General features: G+C 41.8%; 2 protein-coding genes across 6 annotated transcripts in view; one reads left to right on the plus strand and one right to left on the minus strand.

Moving 5' to 3' along the window:
* Positions 1 to 1753: 1753 nt before the first annotated feature.
* On the plus strand, positions 1754 to 10515 carry kcnn1b (potassium intermediate/small conductance calcium-activated channel, subfamily N, member 1b). Its single transcript, XM_065009967.1, has 8 exons — positions 1754 to 3501; positions 3718 to 3813; positions 3926 to 4344; positions 4866 to 5007; positions 6155 to 6265; positions 9184 to 9311; positions 9437 to 9506; positions 9593 to 10515. The coding sequence occupies exons 1-8, from the start codon at positions 1867 to 1869 to the stop codon at positions 9872 to 9874; spliced, it is 2883 nt and encodes a 960-aa protein (XP_064866039.1). The 5' UTR covers positions 1754 to 1866; the 3' UTR covers positions 9875 to 10515.
* A 3784-nt stretch (positions 10516 to 14299) lies between these two features.
* The window catches only part of LOC115109178 (polyamine-transporting ATPase 13A3-like), a 56049-nt gene continuing 46984 nt past the window's right edge, over positions 14300 to 23364 (minus strand). For 3 of the 5 annotated variants that reach the window (XM_029633832.2, XM_029633827.2, XM_029633833.2), the window contains one exon: positions 21074 to 22104. In XM_029633832.2, coding sequence (XP_029489692.1) covers positions 21793 to 22104 — 312 coding nt within the window. In that variant the 3' untranslated portion in view covers positions 21074 to 21792. Of the gene's footprint in view, positions 22105 to 23364 lie in introns of all 5 variants that reach the window. The other 2 variants (XM_029633829.2, XM_029633830.2) reach the window with 2 other exon arrangements.

The following is a 23364-nucleotide window of genomic DNA, read 5'->3' on the forward strand; positions in this document are numbered from 1 at the left end:
GCCAAGCCTTTAATAAGCCCAGCAGCTGCCCTTTCTTCAATTTGAATCCTAATGATCACTTTCAAAGGAAAGCGGCCCTATCTCAAGTGTAGGAAGAGCCTGTCTAAGAAGAGCCTGTTGTCTGGCTCCCACTTCAGATGCCCTTCGAGCGGTGCCCTTCCCCGGCACTGGCCAAGATCACCTCCAAGTTGTGTCTGGATTTCTACAAGGACAGGGAGAGAAATGTATCTGAAGGAATAAGGTAAGAGTCTCCAGGCTAAGGGGTATGACTACTGGTCTGGTCAGTTGTCTAATGCTTTGGGTCGATAGAGCAGAGAAAATGACGATAATACATGCAATAGTTTTTCTTTTTCCTAAAGGGACACACGATTGGGTAAAAAAAAAATTGAGCTAGCAAAGAGAGGGTCGATAGCAGTTCAGTTTAAAGGCAATAACTTAAAATGCATAACCAGTTCCTTGTAGAGTTTCTTGAATATTGTGTAGTTGCTTGATAAATTAGACTAGGTTTCTTGTCCTGAAATGCTTTCAAAGGTTATCAGTTATATGTTGAGGGCAAGTATTTGTGGTGCAGTTGTTAAAAGAATGGAAAACTCAGTAAATCAGGAGACGGAAATTATGAATCATGAATAATATGTGATATTGATTCTAATAATTTTCTTAAATAAATAGAACTGTGGATGTTTTAGCACAGTTGGCAAATACACAAGGCTACATAACGACAAAAAAAGATTTGAGTACAAAAAAAAAAAAAAAAGCAATGTAAAAATGTCTAAATAGTTTATTCAACAATGATGCCCCAGTTATTGTTGACAATAGTTTCATTTTATTCAAACCTGCCCTACATCCTTTCAGTAGCAATGGTGATATCCCTGTTGGAGGAGGATTCATATCAGAGGGGCTCTCATCTGGTTTTGACAGGGGCTCTCCAGTCTCACAAAATGTCTCTGTTAGAAGTCCTATGTTTGCTTTAGATCTTTGTTAGCTTTTGCCCTCAACTGTAGTGCACACTGCTTTAATTCACTTAAAAGGCTTTAGAAAATTGTCTTTATGGTCAGATATGACACTTTACAACTTTGAGGGAGTTGAGTCAATGTCTTTGTATTGTATTTGTTCATGTTTTCTCTGCTTTCTTGCAGATTATTCTTGTGTTAACGCAACACCCTTTTAGCTGGACGACTGTAATACACCATGCATTGGCAAGTGCACATGGTTACACTAATATATGAGGTTGCTTTGGGAAACAGTTTTATTCGAATCTGGATTCCTTCCTAGCAAACTCTTTGTAGTTCATCAATGTAAACAGTGTTAAATGTGACAAGATTTACCCAACTGCCTTTCCAGCATCACAGTATTGAAAAACCTGGACAAAATCACCGGATTATTAATACATTCTTAGTTAACTAACAAAAACAAAAAGTTGAATAAAAAGACAATTAAAAACAACTAAATATGAATCAAATTTTCAAAATGTACAGGAGCCATTAAGTTAATCTTCCAGCGGCTCTGGGGCATCATCCAACTGGGTGCTACACATTAGTAGTGTAGAGGAGTAGCTAGCCAGCTAGCTATGGAGTCCATAAGGAGAGGCTGAGGACAATGAGGTGTGCTAAAGGTTCCGCACCTGTCTCTGACTGAATCTGATATGACCACTGACCTCCCTCGCTGTAACCAAGACGCTCGCCCCTCCCACCACCACTTGGATCGTTCTACTTCCGTTCTTGCCTCAACTCCCTGACTTTTACATTTTCTTGAATCACATTTTATTAAATTAAATGTGGTTACTTGTATGTATTACTGCAATTTAGCTTTTAGCTGCCATAGTACACATGAAATTAAATAAACCATCATCATCATCATACATTAATTATGAGGCTGGTTCTAGTCAAACCCACCAATGCAACACTTCGGCTTGATTCAACAGGAGACGCTTGCAATGACCGAGACCCCGATCACAGTAACTCAAGAGGGCAGTCCCTACCAGACAAAGCCCCTGATGTCATGCAGGATTGCTACTCTGGAACTGCCCTCCACTACCAAACATTAGTGCCAGAGCAGAGCACTAACAGCATGTCCCCTTCCACTTCTCTGCCACTGGCTACTCCGAATGGAGTCGCTCCACCAAGGAAATCTCCACCATTAAAAATTACACTTTCCCATCTGAGCAATCAAGAACTCCTACGCTTTTGTAGCCAGGTGGGTGGTACTCTTGAACTGCAGCGCGGAAGCCCACTCATGGCCGAGTGGCATGGGACCACGGTGGAACGTCCTAATGACGACTGTGGCTCTGTTTGCTATTCTCCTAGTACAAAACATGGTTCAGGGGTGGCAGGTTTCCAGCCACGATCAAAGCAGGGCTTCCTGAAGGACTACCTCTCCACATTTTCTAAGGGAACTCCTCCTTCTCTGCAGTATACCCACTCCTATCCTCAGAACACCCTGGTCTCATCGTCATCCCAGTTTTTCACGCAGAAACCAAATCAAGCAGATCCCTCAACAGAGACCATTGATCACCAGCAGGATCATTTCAAATCCCGATGCAGAGGAAAATACTGGCTGAAGGAGTATAGTCAATGGCAGCAGACCCATAATCATTTCAAGCTTAAAGAGCATAACCTACCACCAGTATTAACTTCTGAAAAACCAGAACCTTCGCTCAATATACCTATGAAAGGCAATGAGTCAAGTGAAGTTAGGCAGCTCTTGGTTTTGTCTCAACCTCAGGACCAGCAGCAACCTCCCATAGAAACACAACACCAATGGATGTTAAGGAATGGTTTACCTAGCTGCTGTGCGAATGAGGGTGGAGTACATTGTGGGAGCCAACAACCTTCCTTCCACCAGCATCTACATCAAGACCCTGAATGGCAGCATTGTTGTGATCATTTTAGCACCCTAAAATGCCATCAGTCTTCTCTTTACCCATCCAGCAGCCCACGAGTGAATAATTCATCCGAGGCTACTAGCAACAAAAGCAGTGTTCACTCCTCTTCCAGTTGCCATCGGTGGCCTGAGAACCATAGTCTAGTAGGGAAAAGGCAACGACAAAGAGAGCAGAAGGTACATCCTCATACCAAAAAGGTTGGCCATGTTGGATCGATGCCTTCCCTGTCCAAGAGCAGTGGCCCACTCCTTCCCGGCACAGTTGTGACCAGCGCTAAATACAGTGGGGATGTTGGAAGACCCCCGAGCAGCCTTGGAGCTTCGCCACCAAACCTTTCAGAGCTGGACTCAGAGAGGCAAGAGCCCCTTCAGACACTCCAAAGGTCTGTCTTGGAGGAGGTGTTCTCGAAAGGCTTCAGCGAGAACAACAGTAAGGCTAACAGTGAAGGAGGAAGCAACACGCCACAGAAGAGGACCAAGGACATTGGCTATAGATTGAGCCAGCGTAAGGCACTCTTTGGAAAGCGCAAACAGTTGAGCGACTATGCCTTGATCTTTGGGATGCTTGGGATCGTCATCATGGTGATGGAGACGGAATTGTCCTGGGGGGTTTACACGAAGGTAAGAAATGTCTCTATTGTAGTGGATTGACCTCAAATAATGTAAGCTAGCATTGGTAAGACAAGACTGATTCAAAATACACCTGCATTGTTTGCTGTTTGGGGTTTTAGGCTGGGTTTCTGTACAGCACTTTGAGATATCAGCTGATGTACGAAGGGCTATATAAATAGATTTGATTTGATTTGATTTGATCTTAATTGTCTGTCTTCTCTGCAGGAATCCTCATACTCATTCTCTCTGAAATGCCTTATCAGCCTTTCAACTGCTATATTGCTCGGACTAATCGTGATGTACCATGCACGGGGAATACAGGTGATATGCATCCCCATCTCGACAATAATATTATAGTTTTCCCCCTTGCTCTTATTTCCCCATTGAATAAATCCCCTTGTTCGCCCTACTCTCCTTACACCTACACACACAGCTCTTCATGGTGGATAATGCAGCTGATGACTGGAGGATTGCCATGACTTATGAGCGGATCTTCCTAGTTCTGCTGGAGCTGCTGGTCTGTGCCATCCACCCCATCCCGGGCCAGTATGTCTTCACCTGGACGGCCCGGCTGGCCTTCACCTACGTGCCCTCAGTAACTGATGCCGACGTGGACATCATCCTCTCCATCCCCATGTTCCTCAGGCTCTACCTGATCAGTCGCGTCATGCTGCTGCACAGCAAGCTCTTCACAGACGCCTCGTCGCGCAGCATCGGCGCAATCAACAAGATCAACTTCAACACGCGCTTCGTCATGAAGACTCTCATGACCATCTGCCCCGGCACCGTGCTGCTGGTCTTCAGTGTCTCCTGTTGGATCATCGCCTCATGGACAGTGCGCATCTGTGAGAGGTACAGGCCCCGCCCCCAACACAGTAGGCTGTTCCACCAGCACTGTATCATTTGTACCCAGTACATTTCACACTGAAAAAGATCTGCATTTGAGATCATGAGAGATTACAGCCTCAAGTTTGATTATGACTCTACTTTGCCTTTCTGCTTGATATAGTTCATACATTTCTTTATGTTTAATTCTATAAGATGTTAATACACTGTAGGAAAAACCCACTGAGCACAGACATAAATTCAATGTCTAGTTTGGATTGACATTTGGTTGTTATCAATTAACCAGGAATTTATCATGAAATCAACAACAAGAAAAACGTCACACTGTCATTGGATTTCGGGATTAAGTTGGGTGGAAAAAAGACAAAATTCCATTACGTCAGTGACTTTTTGCAAGTCCAATCAGTTTTCCACGTTGATTTTACATCATCACACAGAGGTGGGGGTGGAAGCAACATTGATTCAACCAGTTTTTACCCAGTGGGTAGATGTGTTTATTACAACAGGTATATTTCTTGTTCCTCCAGATATCATGACACACAGGAAGTGACCAGTAACTTCCTTGGGGCCATGTGGCTCATCTCTGTCACCTTTCTCTCCATTGGTTATGGAGACATGGTCCCTCACACTTACTGTGGAAAGGGTGTCTGTCTGCTGACTGGAATCATGGTATGTTTCCAACACATTCCCCATTGACAAGTGCCAAAAGAGATCTTTGACATTCATGATGAGGTAACTCTAGGGCAGGGTTATTTTATTTATATTTTTATTGTGGGACAAAAGACAAAAAAACACCATAAAATTAGCTCCAATTGACTTTCATTTTGGAAGTCTGTTCCAAAGTAATCCAAATCAAATTTTAAAAAATGTCATATACACGTGTTTAGCTCCAATAGTGCAGTAATATCTAAAAATACACACAATCTAAAGTAAAGGAATTACGAATATATCAATATTTGAACGAGCAATGTCAGAGCGGCATAGACTAAGATACAGTAGAGTAGGATAGGATACAGTATACATATGAGATGAGTAATGCAAAATATGTAAACATTATTGTGTGGCGAGTGTTCCATTATTACAGTGGTCAGTGATTTCAAGTCTATGTATATAGGCCAGCAGTCTCTAATGTGCTAGTGATGGCAATTTAACAGTCTGAGATTGAAAAACAGCTTCTGTCTCTCGGTCCCAGCTTTGATGCACCTGTACTGACCTCACCATCTGGATGATAGCGGGGTGATCAGTCAGTGGCTTGAGTGGTTGTTGTCCTTGATGATCTTTTTGCCCTTCCTGTGACATCGGGTGCTATAGGTGTCCTGGAAGGCAGGTAGCTTGCCCCCGGGGATGCGTTGGGGAGACCGCATCACCCTCTGGAGAACCCTGCGGTTGCGGGTGGTGCAGTTGGCCTACCACTCGGTACTGCAGCCCGACAGGATGCTCTCAATTGTGCATCTGTAAATGTTTGTGAGGGTTTTAGGTGCCAAAAAAATGTCTTCAGCCTCCTGAGTTTGAAGAGCGGCTGTTGCACCTTCTTCACCACACTGTCTGTGTGGGTGGACCATTTCAGTTTGTCAGTGTTGTGGAAGCTTTCCACCTTCTCCACCACTGTCCCATCAATATGGATAGCGGGGGTGCTCCATCTGCTATTTCCTGAAGTCCACGATCAGCTCCTTAGTTTTGTTGACTAATTTGTCAGACCCATGGTATATGGTCTGATATATCATGGCTGTCAGCTAATCTGCTTTTAGTTTATGATATTGAATAAATCACATATAACGACTCTTGAAAGTATTAGTGCCTGTGTCTTTCTCTCCAGGGGGCCGGATGCACTGCCATGGTGGTTGCTGTAATTGCGCGGAGGTCAGAGTTGACCAGAGCTGAAAAGCACGTTCACAACTTCATGATGGACTCTCAGCTATACAAACGAGTAAGTGGACATTAGAGGTCTTCATGGCTATAAAAAGTTGTGCCTGACCTGAACCCGTGGATTATTTCATTTGAGTAATTTTAACCCCTTTTTCTCCCCAATTTCATGATATCCAATTGCGATCTTGTCTCATCGCTGCAACTCCTCAATGGGCTCGGTAGAGTCATGCGTCCCCCAAAACATGACCGACCAAGCCACGCTTCTTAACACCCGCTCGCTTAACCCAGAAGCACCAATGTGTTGGAGGAAACACTGTTCAACTGATGACAGAAGTCAGATTGCAGGCACCCGGCCTGCCACAAGAAGTCGCTAGAAAACGATGAGCCAAGTAAAGCTCCCCCGGCCAAACCCTCCCTTAACCCAGACGACGCTGGGCCAATTGTGCCTCGCCCTATCGGTCTCCCAGTCATGGCCGGTTGTGACACAGCCTGGGATCGAATTCCAGGCTGTAGTGACGCGGCAACACTGCGATGCAGTGCCTTAGACCACTGCGCCACTCAGGATGCGGACCTGTGGATTTACTACCCAATCCTGATACATACAGTGCCTTGCGAAAGTATTCGGCCCCCTTGAACTTTGCGACCTTTTGCCACATTTCAGGCTTCAAACATAAAGATATAAAACTGTATTTGTTTGTGAAGAATCAACAACAAGTGGGACACAATCATGAAGTGGAACGACATTTATTGGATATTTCAAACTTTTTTAACAAATCAAAAACTGAAAAATTGGGCGTGCAAAATTATTCAGCCCCCTTAAGTTAATACTTTGTAGCGCCACCTTTTGCTGCGATTACAGCTGTAAGTCGCTTGGGGTATGTCTCTATCAGTTTTGCACATCGAGAGACTGAAATTTTTTCCCATTCCTCCTTGCAAAATAGCTCGAGCTCAGTGAGGTTGGATGGAGAGCATTTGTGAACAGCAGTTTTCAGTTCTTTCCACAGATTCTCGATTGGATTCAGGTCTGGACTTTGACTTGGCCATTCTAACACCTGGATATGTTTATTTTTGAACCATTCCATTGTAGATTTTGCTTTATGTTTTGGATCATTGTCTTGTTGGAAGACAAATCTCCCTCCCAGTCTCAGGTCTTTTGCAGACTCCATCAGGTTTTCTTCCAGAATGCTCCTGTATTTGGCTCCATCCATCTTCCCATCAATTTTAACCATCTTCCCTGTCCCTGCTGAAGAAAAGCAGGCCCAAACCATAATGCTGCCACCACCATGTTTGACAGTGGGGATGGTGTGTTCAGGGTGATGAGCTGTGTTGCTTTTACGCCAAACATAACGTTTTGCATTGTTGCCAAAAAGTTCAATTTTGGTTTCATCTGACCAGAGCACCTTCTTCCACATGTTTGGTGTGTCTCCCAGGTGGCTTGTGGCAAACTTTAAACGACACTTTTTATGGATATCTTTAAGAAATGGCTTTCTTCTTGCCACTCTTCCATGAAGGCCAGATTTGTGCAATATACGACTGATTGTTGTCCTATGGACAGAGTCTCCCACCTCAGCTGTAGATCTCTGCAGTTCATCCAGAGTGATCATGGGCCTCTTGGCTGCATCTCTGATCAGTATTCTCCTTGTATGAGCTGAAAGTTTAGAGGGACGGCCAGGTCTTGGTAGATTTGCAGTGGTCTGATACTCCTTCCATTTCAATATTATCGCTTGCACAGTGCTCCTTGGGATGTTTAAAGCTTGGGAAATCTTTTTGTATCCAAATCCGGCTTTAAACTTCTTCACAACAGTATCTCGGACCCGCCTGGTGTGTTCCTTGTTCTTCATGATGCTCTCTGCGCTTTTAACAGACCTCTGAGACTATCACAGTGCAGGTGCATTTATACGGAGAATTGATTACACAAAGGTGGATTGTATTTATCATCATTAGTCATTTAGGTCAACATTGGATCATTCAGAGATCCTCACTGAACTTCTGGAGAGAGTTTGCTGCACTGAAAGTAAAGGGGCTGAATAATTTTGCACGCCCAATTTTTCAGTTTTTGATTTGTTAAAAAAGTTTGAAATATCCAATAAATGTCATTCCACTTCATGATTGTGTCCCACTTGTTGTTGATTCTTCACAAAAAAATACAGTTTTATATCTTTTTGTTTGAAGCCTGAAATGTGGCAAAAGGTCGCAAAGTTCAAGGGGGCCGAATACTTTCGCAAGGCACTGTACCTGATCATATATAAAAAAGATAAAAAAGATAATGCCCCCAATCAGCAACCCAATAAGTAAAATGTTTTTGAAAAGGTGTATTTGTCTAATGTTGAAAGCATGTTCATTTTCAGTTCTAAGGGCAAGTTTAAAGGCCCAGTGGAGTCAACAATGTGATTTTCCTGTGTTTTATATATATTTTCACACTATGATGTTGAAATAATACTGGGAAATTGTGAAAATGATAATGCCCTTTTAGTATAAAAGCGGTTTGAAAAGAAGGCCTGAAATTTCAGTCTGTTTTAGATTAAGTTTTGGCCTAAATATATAATAATAATCATTCTATTAAATTTAAGTTACTATCCAAGGCTTTCGAAGTAGTCAATTTTCTTCTTCTACTACTTCTATGAGTTGGCAAACAAACTGAAAAGGTGCACACTGCCACCTGGAGTGTGTTGTTTGAACAGGTATAAAGCCAAGGTTGGTGATTTACTTCCACCTGCAGTAATGGAATGTTTCCTCACAAGTATAATTAATTGGCTGATCTCTCCCGGTGACCTGGATGGACTTATTTAGTCATCCATTAACCCTTTGGAAGCCCCACTCAGTGGCCTACTTCAAAATGGCCATGCTATCAGGCTTTTGGGAATTAGTGTCTATCTATCTCTATGGGCAAGTCAGACTCCACTGCTAGGGCAGTCCATTATGACAGTCTGCCATGTCAGCCAGTCTGTCTTGTCTCTGTTTCCTGGAATGTTCCCAAAGGTGAAAAACACAGCTGCCAATGTACTCAGGGAGACATGGCTGATCTACAAACACACGAAATTAGTCAAGAAGATCGATCACGCCAGGGTACGCAAACATCAGCGGAAATTCCTGCAAGCCATTCACCAGTAAGTAGTGTGCCTTTTCAAACCGTTGTTAAATAAAGATTAGTTTATTTGTGTGTATGTTACACTGCCTAAGTTAACCCTTCCCTTTTCCCTCCATAACTCTCTCCCTCTCCCACTTCATCTAGATTGCGCAGAGTCAAAATGGAACAGAGGAAACTCATCGACCAGGCTAATACACTTGTGGATCTAGCCAAGGTGACTAAGCACCTTCATCATCTCTAATTGATAGATTTTTTTCTAAACACTGATTATGAAAGTTTGACACCGTTTTTGCTCCACAGACTCAGAACATGATGCATGATCTGGTGTCTGATCTGCAGCGGCGCAGCAAGGAGCTGGATAGGAGGATCGGTAGTCTGGACGACAAACTGGACTCCATCCTAGTCAGTCTGCAGACCCTACCCAGCCTGGTCTCCCAGGCCGTCACACAGCAGCACAGGGACTTTCTGGATGGCTTGGCCCCCCGTGTTCAGACAGCCTCGAAGGGCTCCGAGGACAATTGGGTTCCCGCCAGGCGCAAACGTTCCCCCTACACTGCACCACAGACCATATTTTACAGCTGACAGCCTGCCAGTGCCATCTCCACTGTTGTGACCTCAAATGATGTATTTATTTAATATTGTATTTGATACTAGCCAGGGACATTCTAGCCTCTGTATGAATTTGAGATTGGTTCGATCTCTCCAGCACCATCCCGCAGCTGTTTACCAAAACAAGTAACAGCGTGGCCGATTTGAAGGTTTTCAGAATCCCAAATTCCTGCCTGTGTACCTGGGTCATTCTTGAATTGTGGTGGAATTTGGTTATGGCATTTTGGAAAACAATTTACTTAATTTTAGGTAATTTTTTATTTAATTTGGGTGTTATATCTTTTGTAACACCAATGACACCAAATGATCAATGGAATTCTCAAACATAGGCTATGTCATACTAAAGTGTGATGAGCTAATAACTGTATTTAACCCCCTAAAGTCTAATTAGTATAGTAAAAACATCATTAATAAAAAATCTGTCAGTTTAAGCTAGATATGTTTTTGCATTGGATGCGGCTCAATCCACCTCATCCGCCTATGTGGCAATTCCGCATCTGCGGTGAAAGGTGACAGAGCTAGGGAGGTGTTTGTCAGACCATGAGACGTCCCAAAAATTGGTGTTCTCCGTTTTGCTCTACAAGCGTCTTGGGACTTGTCTGAAGTCGATATACAGCCGATCTGCCAACGTCTGTCTGTAGCGTCCAAACAGTTTGGGCTACACACTAATATGACTCCTCTGTGGAAACTAACACGTTTTGCTCTAGGACACCCACAGGCCTCACAAGACTTGTCTGAAGATCCCCCGATACCAGTTGAAATAATGAATGGAAGTACAGTTTGTACACACCTACTCATTCAGGGGTTTTTCTTTATTTTTACTATTTTATACAATGTAGAATAACAGTGAAAACATCAAAACTATGAAATAACACATATGGAATCATATAAACAAATCAAAACATATTTTATATTTGAGATTCTTCAAAGTAGCCACCTTTTGCCTTGATGACAACTTTATTCTTTCAACCAGCTTCACCTGGAATGCTTTTCCAACAGTCGGCGTTCCCACATATACTCAGCACTTGTTGGCTGCTTTTCCTTCACACCGCAGTGCAAATAATCTCAATTCGGTTTAGGTCAGGTGATTGGAGGCCAGGTCATCTGAAGCAGCACTCCATCACTCTCCTTTTTGGTCAAATAGCCCTTACACAGCCTGGAGGTGTGTTGGGTCATTGTCCAGTTGAAAAACAAATAAAAACCCTGGAATGAGTAGGTGTGTCCAAACTTGACTGCTGCTATATATTTGGAGACTGTTTACTGCCAAAAATAAGGGGGTTAAATATGTGTTCCCTAATCTCAGATATAGGACAGACACTTCACATCAAACTTCCTTTTTATATATTTATATATATGACTTTCTTAAAACAATTCCCCCTCCCCCAGCTAAGATTTATGGGTTAAGGCCAGGATTCAATCAGATTAGTGGTAACAGTGTTAGCCAACAAACGCATAGCTTTTCATTGCCTTTGTTTAGATCATATCGGTGGTGTAACTGCGTCAGAGACGGTAAAGAAAGCGAGACACCCCACGCCCTCATTTTTTCAGGTCGGGTCGCCACTACGGTCTACCTATTGGCCCCGGGAAGGGGGTGCCAGGGCTGGCATTATGGGCGGGCCTTAGGGGGCCTGGCCTGCCCTACCATACCTTCTTGCCCATGCAAATAAAATATTGATAATTTATTTGACCGAGACGCACGCCAACAGAAAGACACATCTCAGTTAAAGCATCAGAGCAAGTAAAACAGCGCCCCCCCTGTGTCAGTATGTGTAGAACATGTATCTGATGCTGCCTGGACCAAAAGAGTATGGCATGTCATACTATTTCTGTCCAGACAGCATCAGATACATGGGCTACATATAGAGGGGTGCTGTTTCGCTCGCTCAGATGCTTTCTCCAGCGATATACTGTAGTTTCGGCAGAGAGGAAGAGACGAAGTGAGAGGGCTAACTCTCGTCAAAATATGTCCAGAATAAGCCCAATGCATTTATATGGGAATAAAATGCAGCCCTAAACTTGTCACCTGCCTTCCCGCCTTTAGGACAAAGACTCCCATTGTTAGGGCAGACATGAGCATCTCGTCATTATATACAGATCTCTGGATTAAGCCTCTTGCAAATTGGAAAGAAAAGTTGGCCTGGATTCAATCCAATCACGTTTTGTCTCCAAAATGTACCTTTTAAAAAGGCAATGTTAACGCATTCACGGAGTCTGCATTCATGGTAAAGGCTGCATGCCTGCTCAATCAGAAATTAACTGTGTCAACAAAGCATGATTGGATTGAATCCCGGCCTAAAGTTGAAGTGTTGCAGATTCCACGATAGAAATGTAAAGGTAATTTCCAATTAAGCCGACATATGCAGCATTTACGGTGAATGCTGTCTCCACTAAAGCGGGAACATTGAAATTTCAATTTCAGTCACCGATGATGCGGATTAAATAGAGCCCTACATTTCTGCTCTGTTTGTATGGGATGTGCTATTTTCCCGAATTTTGACTACATAATGTAGCCTACTGTTCTCAGCAACTAGGCTAAAATGAATAATATTGATAACATTGAAATATTTTTAGCTCCTGATGTGTTAAATTATTCACTTTTTATTACTAAATCAGACAATATTGCACCAGGGAATTTATGGAAATGTGTATTAATACCATAATCCCGCTTGTTTTATCAATGTTAAATCCATGCGAGATATGGTTCTGGGTGCAAACATTATAGTGTGCAACATGCTATGCTGAAGAGGTTCCCAACTTTGGGACAATGGCTTGAACAGGCACCTCGATAAGTTCATCAAATAGTACTATAGAGAAAGGTGCTTTACACTGTACAAAAATATAAATGCAACAATTTCAAAGATTTTTCTGATGTAACAGTGTTGCTTCCGTCCCTCTCCTCGCCCCAACCTGGGCTTGAGCCAGGGTCCCTCTAAACACATCAACAACTGGCTCCCACAAAGCATCGTTACCTATCGCTCCACAAAATCCTCAGCCCTTGCAGAGCAAGGGAAACAACTACTTCAGGAGCGAGTGACATCACCGATTGACCCGATAACTAGCTAGCCATTTCACAGCGGTTACACAGTTAAGGAAATAAATTCATTTCACGACTGGGAATACAGATATTCATCTGTTAGTTACAACTTTTTATTTTAAGTAGGGGCATGGGTCAGAAAACCAGTCAGTCTGGTGTGACCAACACAAAAAGTTCATCAGGCCGTTGATTGTGACCTCTTCAATGGAATTCTGTCCCACTCCTCTTCAATGGCTGTGCGAAGCTGCGTGACATTGGTGGGAACTGGAACACACTGTCTTACATGTTGATCCAGTGCATCCCAAACATGCTCAATGGGTGATATGTCTGGTGAGTATGCAGGCCATGGAAGAACTGGGACATTTTCAGCTTCCAGGAATCATGTACAGGTCCGTGCGACACGGGGCCATGCATTATCATGTTGAACCATGAGGTGATGGTGGCGGATGAACGGCACGATAATGGGCCTCAGGATCTCAGCACAGTATCTCTGTGCATTCAAATTGCCATCGATAAAATGCAATTGTGTTCGTAGCTTATACCTGCCCATACCATAACCCCAACACCACAGGGCACTCTGTTCACAACGTTGACATCAGCAAACCGCCATACACGCCGTCTGTTGAAACCGGGATTTATCAATGAAGAGCACTTCTCCGGCATGCCAGTGGCCATTTGTCCACTGAAGTCGGTTACGAAGCCAAACTGCAGCCGGGTCAAGACCCCGGTGAGGATGGCGAGCTTCCCTGAGACTGTTTCTGACAGTTAGTGCAGAAATTATTCGGTTGTGCAAACCCACAATTTTATCAGCTGTCCGGGTGACGTGTCTCAGATGATCCCGCAGGTGATGAAGCCGGATGTGGATGTCCTGGGCTGGCGTGGTTACACATGATGTGTGGTTGTGAGGCCGGTGGGACATGCTGCCAAATTCTCTAAAACGACAGAGAAATGTACATTCAATTCTGTTGTAACAGCTCTGGTGGACATTCCTGCAGTCAGCATGCCAATTGCATGCACCCTAAAAACTTGCGACAACTGTGGTACTGTGTTGTGTGACAAAACTGCACATTTTAGTGTGGCCTTTTACTGTCCCCAGCACAAGGTGCATCTGTGTAATGCTGTTTAATCTGCTTCTTGATATGCCACACCTGTCAGGTGGATGGATTATCTTGGTTTAGGAGAAATGCTCACTAACAGGGATGTAAACAAATTTGTTAACACAATTTGAGAGAAATAAGCTTTTTGTGTGTTTGCAAAAATGTATGGGATCATTTATTTAAGCTCATGAAACATGGAACCAACACTTTACTTTATATTTTTGTTCAGTATACTTTAACCTGAAAAAGTAGTCAAAAAAATAGATGTTTATTTGACAACCACATTTATTGAAAAGAAAACGAAAGAAAATTAGAAATACAATACTAAGTAAAGAAATACAAATAAATACAAATAAATTACAAGTACAAAAATTTGCTAAGTAATTTACGTTTACAAAAGTTTTTTTTTCTTTTTCAGAGAAGCCTCTTAGAGTTTGGGAGATTGCTTGTTGTGCTACCAAATCCAATCTACATACAATAGAACTGTAATAAAATGTTTACCAACAGGATTGTTTTTAATTCAGTTAGGTAATTAACTTCATTGTATTTCTTGATTTGTTACAAATACACATTTCCCTGAGGAAACAATTCCACTGGAAGTTCAGACTCAGTGTCTGATATGTTCTAAATGCCTCTTAATGGTTTGTTTCAAACACTTAAATAAAAAGCAGGTGATTAGAGATGTCAACAGGTGGTATAATGTACCTTAAAAAAAAAGAATTTCAACATACACTTAATCGCTTTGATTTAGCAGATTCTTTGTAAGTGAAGGGGAAAATGAGGAAGCGTACTAACTATTTGCAAGTTTTAGGGTAATCATCATTGATTGAAAGTTGAAGCATTAAGGTTAGTCTGAATCATTCCCCTAGCAGCAAAATTATCCCTTCTAGACAAGAGAGAGAATACCGGTTGCAATATCCACAGCAATGCACATTCTTCAGCCTGTAACATTGAGATTTGACAAAAAAGACAGACAGCGTTTATAAAACTCAAAGCATGGTTTACACATTTAATGTGACAGGTGCTAGTGAAAATGAACATTGAGCTAAAAGGTCAGAATATTTCTGCCCAGAAACAGTGTTTGTGCCAATATATTAATAGAATCCCTTAATTCAATCATTAGATTCATGGTAACCGTTTAGTGAGCACTGAGAAGATATTTCTCACGACTAGATATTGGTCGTAGAGCACAGGCGTCAAAACTAATTTCATGGAGGGCTGAGTGTCTGCATGTTTTCACTCCTTCCTTGTACTTGATTGCTAAATTAAGGTTATTGATTAGTTGGGAACTGCCTTGGTCTTAATTGGACACAAATTGAATGGAAAAAAACAAAAACCATTAGACCTTCGGCTCTACATGGAATGGGTTTGACATCCCTGCTTTAGTGATATAACTAGGCCCCAGTTTTTCCCTGGTTAGGTCACAAGCCCTATAGCAGGGGTATTTAACTTTCACCCTACGACACGTGTCCAACTCATTTCAGAGAGACCATTGTCTGCAGGTTTGCGCTCCTCCCTTGTACTCGATTTATGAATTAAGGTCACTAACTAATAAAACTCCCTATCACCTGGTTGTCTAGGCCTTAATTGAATGGAAAAAAACTAAAACCTGCAGACACTAGGCCCTCCACAGACTGAGTTTGACACCTCTTCCCTACGAGGTCCGGCGCCTACCGGTTCTGTTCTACCTGATAATTAATTGCACACACGTAAAATCAGTCCCTGATTAGAGGGGAACAATGGAGAGAAAGAAGAAGAAAAAGGCTAACTGGCTTCGAGGTCCAAAGTTTAGTTTGAGGGCCCTAGTAGTATCAGGACAATATCACCTCAACATCATTGACTTAAATAATTATAGAAATGCCCAATGGACTCATGTCTGATTCAGGAAGATAAACACATAGCATCGCTTGTTCCATAACATTGATAGTGACAAAACACTGGAAAGAAATCCAAACATTACAACAACAAAAAAAGTGTACAAACAACTGATTGTGACAAAACAGTACCGAGAGTAGAAAGCACCACTACAGCCCTTCGATATAAGCGCATTATCCATATTTCAAGCACATCTCTAAACAATGTTTTTGAAGGTACATCTAAAAACACATACTGTAAATGTACATTTAAAAAAATACAGCTAGTCCAATTTTCTTTGTATTATTAACATTAAAAAGTCCATAATGTTCCAGTCTGATTTGGAGGTGGGCTTTTTTGAATTTTCTGGAAACATGACTTGTTTACAACCACTTAAACATTTAAAATGTTTTTTACTCTATAATCATTCAACAAAAATTACATTTTTAATTTGAATAACTAAATGTAAAATTGAACATTTTGTTCTGAAAATAAAAATGTGCATCTTGTACAGATATTTAGGAAAGATCCCCTCAACATAATTAAATACCAACACCAATGTAAATCATTCTTCAGAAACATTGAGTAAATATACCTTTACTAAAAGCAGAACTGTCATGGATTCAATCTAGAGTTGGTTTGCAGAAACAGGTTAATTGTCACAGGATGTACTCTTGTTCCTGGTCATATATTGTCAATGACCAAAATTGCTGGATATTCCTGGAGAATGTGCTCTCTACTGTGCATTCTTTATACACCTGTGTCATATTACCAACACTCCAAAATCACCTGTGTCATTTTACCAACACTCCAAAAATCACCTGTGTCATATTACAAACACTCCAAAAATCACCTGTGTCATATTATCAACACTCCAAAAATCACCTGTGTCATATTACCAACACTCCAAATATCAGGAACAATATACACTACCGTTCAAGTTGAGTCACTTAGAAATGTCCTTGTTTTGAAAGAAAAGCACATTTTCTGTCCATTAAAATAACAAAATTGATCAGAAATACATTGTGGACATTGATAATGTTGTAAATGAATATTGGAGCTGGTAACAGCAGATTTTTTAAAATGGAATATCTACATAGGCGTACAGAAGTCCATTATCAGCAACCATCAGTCCTGTGTTCCAATGGCACGTTGTGTTAGCTAATCCAAGTTTATCATTTTAATAGGCTAATTGATCATTAGAAAACCCTTTTGCAATTATGTTAGCACAGCTGAAAACGGTTGTTCTGATTAAAAAAAAAATCAATAAAACTGTCCTCTAGACTAGTTGAGTATCTGGAGCATCAGCATTTGTGGGTTCGATTACAGGTTGAAAATGTCTAGAAACAAAACTTTCTTCTGAAACCCGTCAGTCTATTCTTGTTCTGAGAAATGAAGGCTATTCCATACGAGAAATTACCAAGAAACGGAAGATCCCATACAACGCTGTGTACTACTCTTCACAGAACAGCACAAACTGTCTAACCAGAATAGAAAGAGTGGGAGGCCACAACTGAGAAAGAGGACAAGTACATTAGAGTATCTAGTTTGCGAAAGATGCCTCAAGTCATCAACTAGTAGCTTCAATAGTATCCGCAAAACACCAGTCTCAACGTCAACAGCGAAGTGGCGACTCCGGGATGCTGGCCTTCTAGGCAGAGCTGCAAAGAAAAAGCCACTTCAGAATGGCCAATAAAAAGAAAAGATTAAGATAGGCAAAAGAACACAGAGGAACTCTGCCTAGAAGGCCAGCATCCCGGCGTCACCTCTTCACTGTTGACGTTGAGACTGGTGTTTTGTGGGTACTATTTAATGAAGCTGCCAGTTGAGGACTTGTGAGGCATCTGTTTCTCAAACTAGACACTAATGTACTTGTCCATTTGCTCAGTTGTGTACCGGGGCCTCCCACTCTCTGGTTAGAGACAGTTTGCGCTGTTCTGTGAAGGGAGTAGTACACAGCGTTGTACGGGATCTTCTTGGCAATTTCTAGCATGGAATAGACTGACGAGTTTTAGAAAAAACATTTTGAGCCTGTAATCGAACCCACAAATGCTGATGCTCCAGATACTCAACTAGTCTAAAGAAAGCCAGTTTAAAAGCTTCTTTAAAATCAGCACAAGTCTTCAACTGTGCTAACATAATTGCGAAAGGGTTTATTGATCAATTATCCTTCTAAAATGATAACTTTAATTAGCTAAAAATGTGCCATTGGAACACAGGAGTGATGGTTGCTGAAAATGGGCCTCTGTAGATATTCCATTTGAAAAGAATCCGCTGTTTGCAGCAACAATAGTCATTTACAACATTAACTATGTCTACACTGTATTTCTGATCAATTGTATGTTGTTTTAATGGACAAAAAAAACAACGTGTTTTTCCTTCAAAAACAAGGACATTTCTAAGTGACCCCACACCTTGGAACGGTAGTGTATGTCTAGTAGAGATCTGAAAGGTTTGATCATGCAAATAATGTATAACTAGGACATCTTTTGTTGTCATTCCTGAAATTGAAATGTGAATCTGAAAAATAAAACAATTGATTTATGCAGAAATAAAATGAGTTAACACTTTGCCTTAATGGCCCAGTGAAGTCAAAAACTTGATTTTTATGTGTTTTATATTTTCACACTGAGGTTGGAATAATACTGTGAACTTGTGAAAATGATAACCACTTAGTGTAAGAGCTGTTGGGGTGGAGTTTTGGCCTGTTTGCTGACTCCACCAGGTGGTAAATTAGTTAATAGACCAATAAGAAAGAGGTCAAAACCTCTGCCAATAATAGCTCATTCTCAGTTTTCCCCGCTCCACTCGGACCACTCCCAGCAAAATTGCTATTTGCTAAGAAGCCATTTTTGCTTAGAGCTCACATATAGACTACATGAGATTATTATTATGGACAAAAGAGCAAGACTATTTTTATTTGTCAAACTGCAGCCAAGGATGAATTATTATGTCACCAAAATAAGACCCTGGATATTTACTGGAAAGAATGAAGTGCATCTACTTGCACCCTTTGAAGTTCATCATCAATGATTTAGATCTGTAGCATTCTTTCCTGATGAGTATTAGTGGGAGGACTACACATCATAGCGTGACTCCAAGTTCACATCGATATGATAGTTACTATTCATAAAAGCATTACTATTTCCCCCGCATAATTATTTTTACTGACAAAAAGATCCCACCTTGTCTAGTGGATTTTGTTTTGTCGACATTTGGAAAGTTTACCGGGAAAAAATGGTTTCCATCAGGCCTGTCATGACATTTTTTATCCGACATGTACTTTACTCGCATAAAAAGGTTGGAGGTCATAAGGTGAATGCACCAATTTGTAAGTCGCTCTGGATAAGAGCGTCTGCTAAATGACTTAAATGTAAATGTAAATGTAAATGGATGTAAACCTGGTTAGTCAGGTACTTAATTGTTATCCAGAAATGATTTGATATTGAGATAAAAACAGCTGCATTGGACCTTTAACAGCAAGTAAATACTTTAAAGATTTGAACTTGCATTCTTTGCGATACCTCTCAGTATTGTGATTCCGGCAATTCTGACACACATTTGGAATGTCATCAAATAAAATATTTACATCAGATGAACACAAACTAGGATCTCTGACGATATGTGACGACCTGCTACTATGAGGAGAAAGACTGGCTTATGACTGACTGGCAGAAAATGACATGTACAACACATCATGAGGCTGGACAGCAATGCACAATGTACATTTTCTGTTATGAAATAAACTGTTGAGAAAATATATACAGTGACAGAGTGTGTATTGTATCTTTCAGAATTTGGATAACAATGGTGGCTAGTGGGCGGAGATATAGGAGGACGGACTTGTAATGGTTGGAATGAAATTAATTCATCCATTCCAGCCATTACAATGAGCACGTCATCCTATATCTCTACACAGCAGCCTCCTCTGATGGACAATGAGTTTTAAGCCCTTTGATTTCTCTTTTGACTGTGCAGTGAGCAATGCTAATACAATACATTCATGCTACCATGGCTTTAGTGGAGTATACATTGGTAGTACAGTATCTTGCCAGTTGCATGGTTGTATGGAGAGAGCGCACGCATTACCTTATGGCTAGGTAATGAATTTCACAATGCCTCGCCTTTCACCATTATATCATTTTTTTTCTTTTTTAAAGACAGACCTTCTCCATGTGGAGCAACGCTAGCCCATGTGAGGCCAGTTTGACATGATTTTGCAAGTCTATTCACCTTTGGATGGTTTCTACATGCAGGGGGCGTAGGTTGCTGCTACCCGTGATTCCAAGCCATTTGCATGCTGCCTCTTGTTATGCCTAGTTTCATAATACAAAAAGGTTCTGGTCCCTATTCAGCAATATTAATACTACAGTACTGTTGGGTAAGCAGTAGTATTCCAATCACCATATAACAATGGCTAAACGGAGCTGGGTTCATGCACATCCATGCTTCAAGTGCCCTGTATGATAACCATGTTAGTGGAGATGGCTGGTGGCTGCTTACAAACAAAAGCAAAAATGCGAGAAGGTCTGGAGATCATGGAGGAATCACGGCAACACCAATTACAATTGTAAAAATCATTACCGTTTTAAGACTAAGATTGGAGTTTCGTCAGTTCGCTGCACAGTTCTGCAAGGGTTAAAAAGCAGTGAGGCAATGATTAAACTCATAATAATGACACAGGGGTCTGACTCTGCCACAGGACCCAGCCTGTGGACAACATGGACTCTTGGACTGCAGGTAGACCAGCTGAAGGCGGGGTGGATATAGAGTAGACCATACTGGGGGTGTATTTGTGTAGTAGACAAACCATTGTATACCAGGGGGTGGTGGCAGGTTGAGGGGTTTGGTTGGTGAGGGTTACGTAGACCAGCCAGGGTCTGAACAGTGTGCTGGATCTGAGCAGCAAAGAGCATGGAGAGATCCACACTACCATTTCTTCACCCCAAAATCCTTTTCTACCATCACCCCATCTTTCGCCTTGTTCTTTCCAGACCACTGTTTCTTTTTGTCCTTTTGGTCGGGAGTGTGTGTTTTTGCTTTAGCCAATAGTGGGGCGGGGGTGCTAGGAGTCGGCCATTATCTGGTAGGAGGAGCCATTTTCAGGGGGGTTGCCGGGCAGTGGGTGCTTGGCCTCGGTGGTGGTGGTGGGTTTGGGGGGCCAGTCGGGGTCCACGCTAAGCTCCTGGGCCAGGTGCATGTAGCGCGCCTTCGGTACCTTCCTCCGGCGGCAGCACAGCCACGACAGACACTTGGCTCCCCAGAGGTCGATGCCCCCCTGGAAACAGCACGATAACAACGATGAGAAGAGGGCAAAGGAAACGGCAAAGAAAACAATGAATATTCCCCACTCATTCTCTTTCCAATTGATCCCTTTAAATTACAGATTTTTCTTTTCATGCCTTTAGACAGTAGAATGACATCACATGCTTGTCACCACATGCACTATATAACCAAAAGAAGGTAGCGATGGGATTCAGATTGGTTCACTTTATTGCAGAATGCACATTGTTTTATAATGGTTAATAATTGAGACAATTAAATAATTTCCTGGGGAACTTTCCCCTCAACAGAAAATGTTCTTAGTCCAGCATTGCAATACGTTTTGGGGATTGAAGTTTTTCTGCCAGAGAATTACCTCAAAACAAGCAGACAAGCTAAGATTCTGCGGTTCAGAAAAAAAGGTCATTGTGACTATTTGCAATTGGAAATGGGAGCCCATTTTACCTGCTAAATATGGAAGGAGGCCAAGAGTGACCATGTGTGGGACATACCAGCTAACCTGCAGTGTATACATACCTGATCTAGGCCATGCTATTTCCACTCTTAGCGGCTTACAGGAAAGCTGTGAGGTACATGCAACAGGGGGAGCTTACTGGAGCAATATCTGTACTACTGCTGGAGCTTTAGATAGGAGGGAAGACTGGGGCAATCTTGTTCCCAGAGGAGAGTAATAACACAGGAGACCCACCAGGGGGCAGAAGAGGGGCCAGAGCACAATCAGGTCTGCACATGCAAGGTCTGGGGAGGGTATATAGAAAGAAGGAAAGAAAGAAAGAAGAGGGGGGCACAGGGGGAGGTGAAAAGCGACGGTGGAAGAGAAGAGGAGCGTCAGATTTCCCAACCTGTGTTGTTGGAGCGGCATGGGTGGTGCCATAGCCGCCCTGCTTGTCTCGGCTGAAGACAAGCTTCCATAAGACGACGTCAAGGACGAGGGTCTATGGAATAATAGGCGCAGTGGGCAGGAAAGAATTACAAAGAGTAGAGTGGCTACTTGATCACACAGCGTCTCTCAAGAAGATTTTGTACATTCGTTTTTTTTTTAATAGTCAAACTATTGAAAGGACATTTAGGGTGATTTCAGGGCTGTGCCTTAGTCGTGATGATAGGCAAAAGGAGTTACTCTCAAAATAAATGAAAACAAATAAAGCGAGAGAGTGTTAACTTCATCTACAACAGAAGAACGGTGCTTTTTGGAATTTGTCGTGATGATTGTGACAGATCCGTTGCTGGTGATTATCCATTGAGTGTCATTGGGTGGGGAGTGAGAGGTTGGCAGCTTTGGGAGAGCACCATCTTGTCACTGCTAAGCTGTTCTTGGGCTTGTGAGGCTCAAGAGGGGGGATAAGAGCAGCACAGTAATATAGTGTCTTCTGAAAGTATTCATACCCCTGGACTTATTCCACATTTTTTTGCATTACAGCCTGCGTTACAAATGTTTTTCCCCTCACCAAAGTAAAAACATGTATTTTTCAATAAATGTGCTACATTTTCTAAAAACATACAGAAATATCTATTTTACTTAAGTATTCACACCCTTGAGTCAATACATGTTAGAATCCCCTTTGGCAGTGATTACCCAGTATTTCTGGGTAAGTCTAAGAGCTGTGCACACCTGCCTTGTACAATATTTGCCCACAGAATTTTCTAAATTCTTCAAGTTCTCAAATTGTTGCTGATCATTGCGAGACATCTATTTTCAAGTCTTGCCATAGATTGTCAAGCAAATTTAGGTCAAAACTAACGCGGCCACTCAGGAACATTCACTGTCTTCTTGGTAAGCAACCCCAGTGTAGATTTGGCCTTGTGTTTTAGGTTATTGTTCTGCTGAAAGGTGGATTCATATCCCAGTGTCTGGTGGAAAGCAGACAACCAGGTAGTTGCCTGTGCTTAGCTCCATTCTGTTTAAAAAAAAACGTTTTCTTATTTTACTCCAGTCCTTAATGATTACAAGTATACCCACAAGAGGCATTGGAAATATGGAGAGTATTAGTTTGCCCCAAACACAACACTTTGCATTCAGGACCAAAAGTGAATTTGGTCCTTTTTTGCAGTATTACTTTAGTGCCTTGTTGCAAACAGGATGAATGTTTTGGAATATTCTGTACAAGCTTCCTTTTCACTCTTGCAAATAGGTTAGTATTGTGAGGTAAATAAAATGTTGATCCATCCTCAATTTTCTCCTATCACAGCCATTA

The sequence above is a fragment of the Oncorhynchus nerka genome, linkage group LG25 (genome assembly GCF_034236695.1).
Source record: "Oncorhynchus nerka isolate Pitt River linkage group LG25, Oner_Uvic_2.0, whole genome shotgun sequence".
Taxonomy (NCBI): Eukaryota; Metazoa; Chordata; class Actinopteri; order Salmoniformes; family Salmonidae; genus Oncorhynchus; species Oncorhynchus nerka.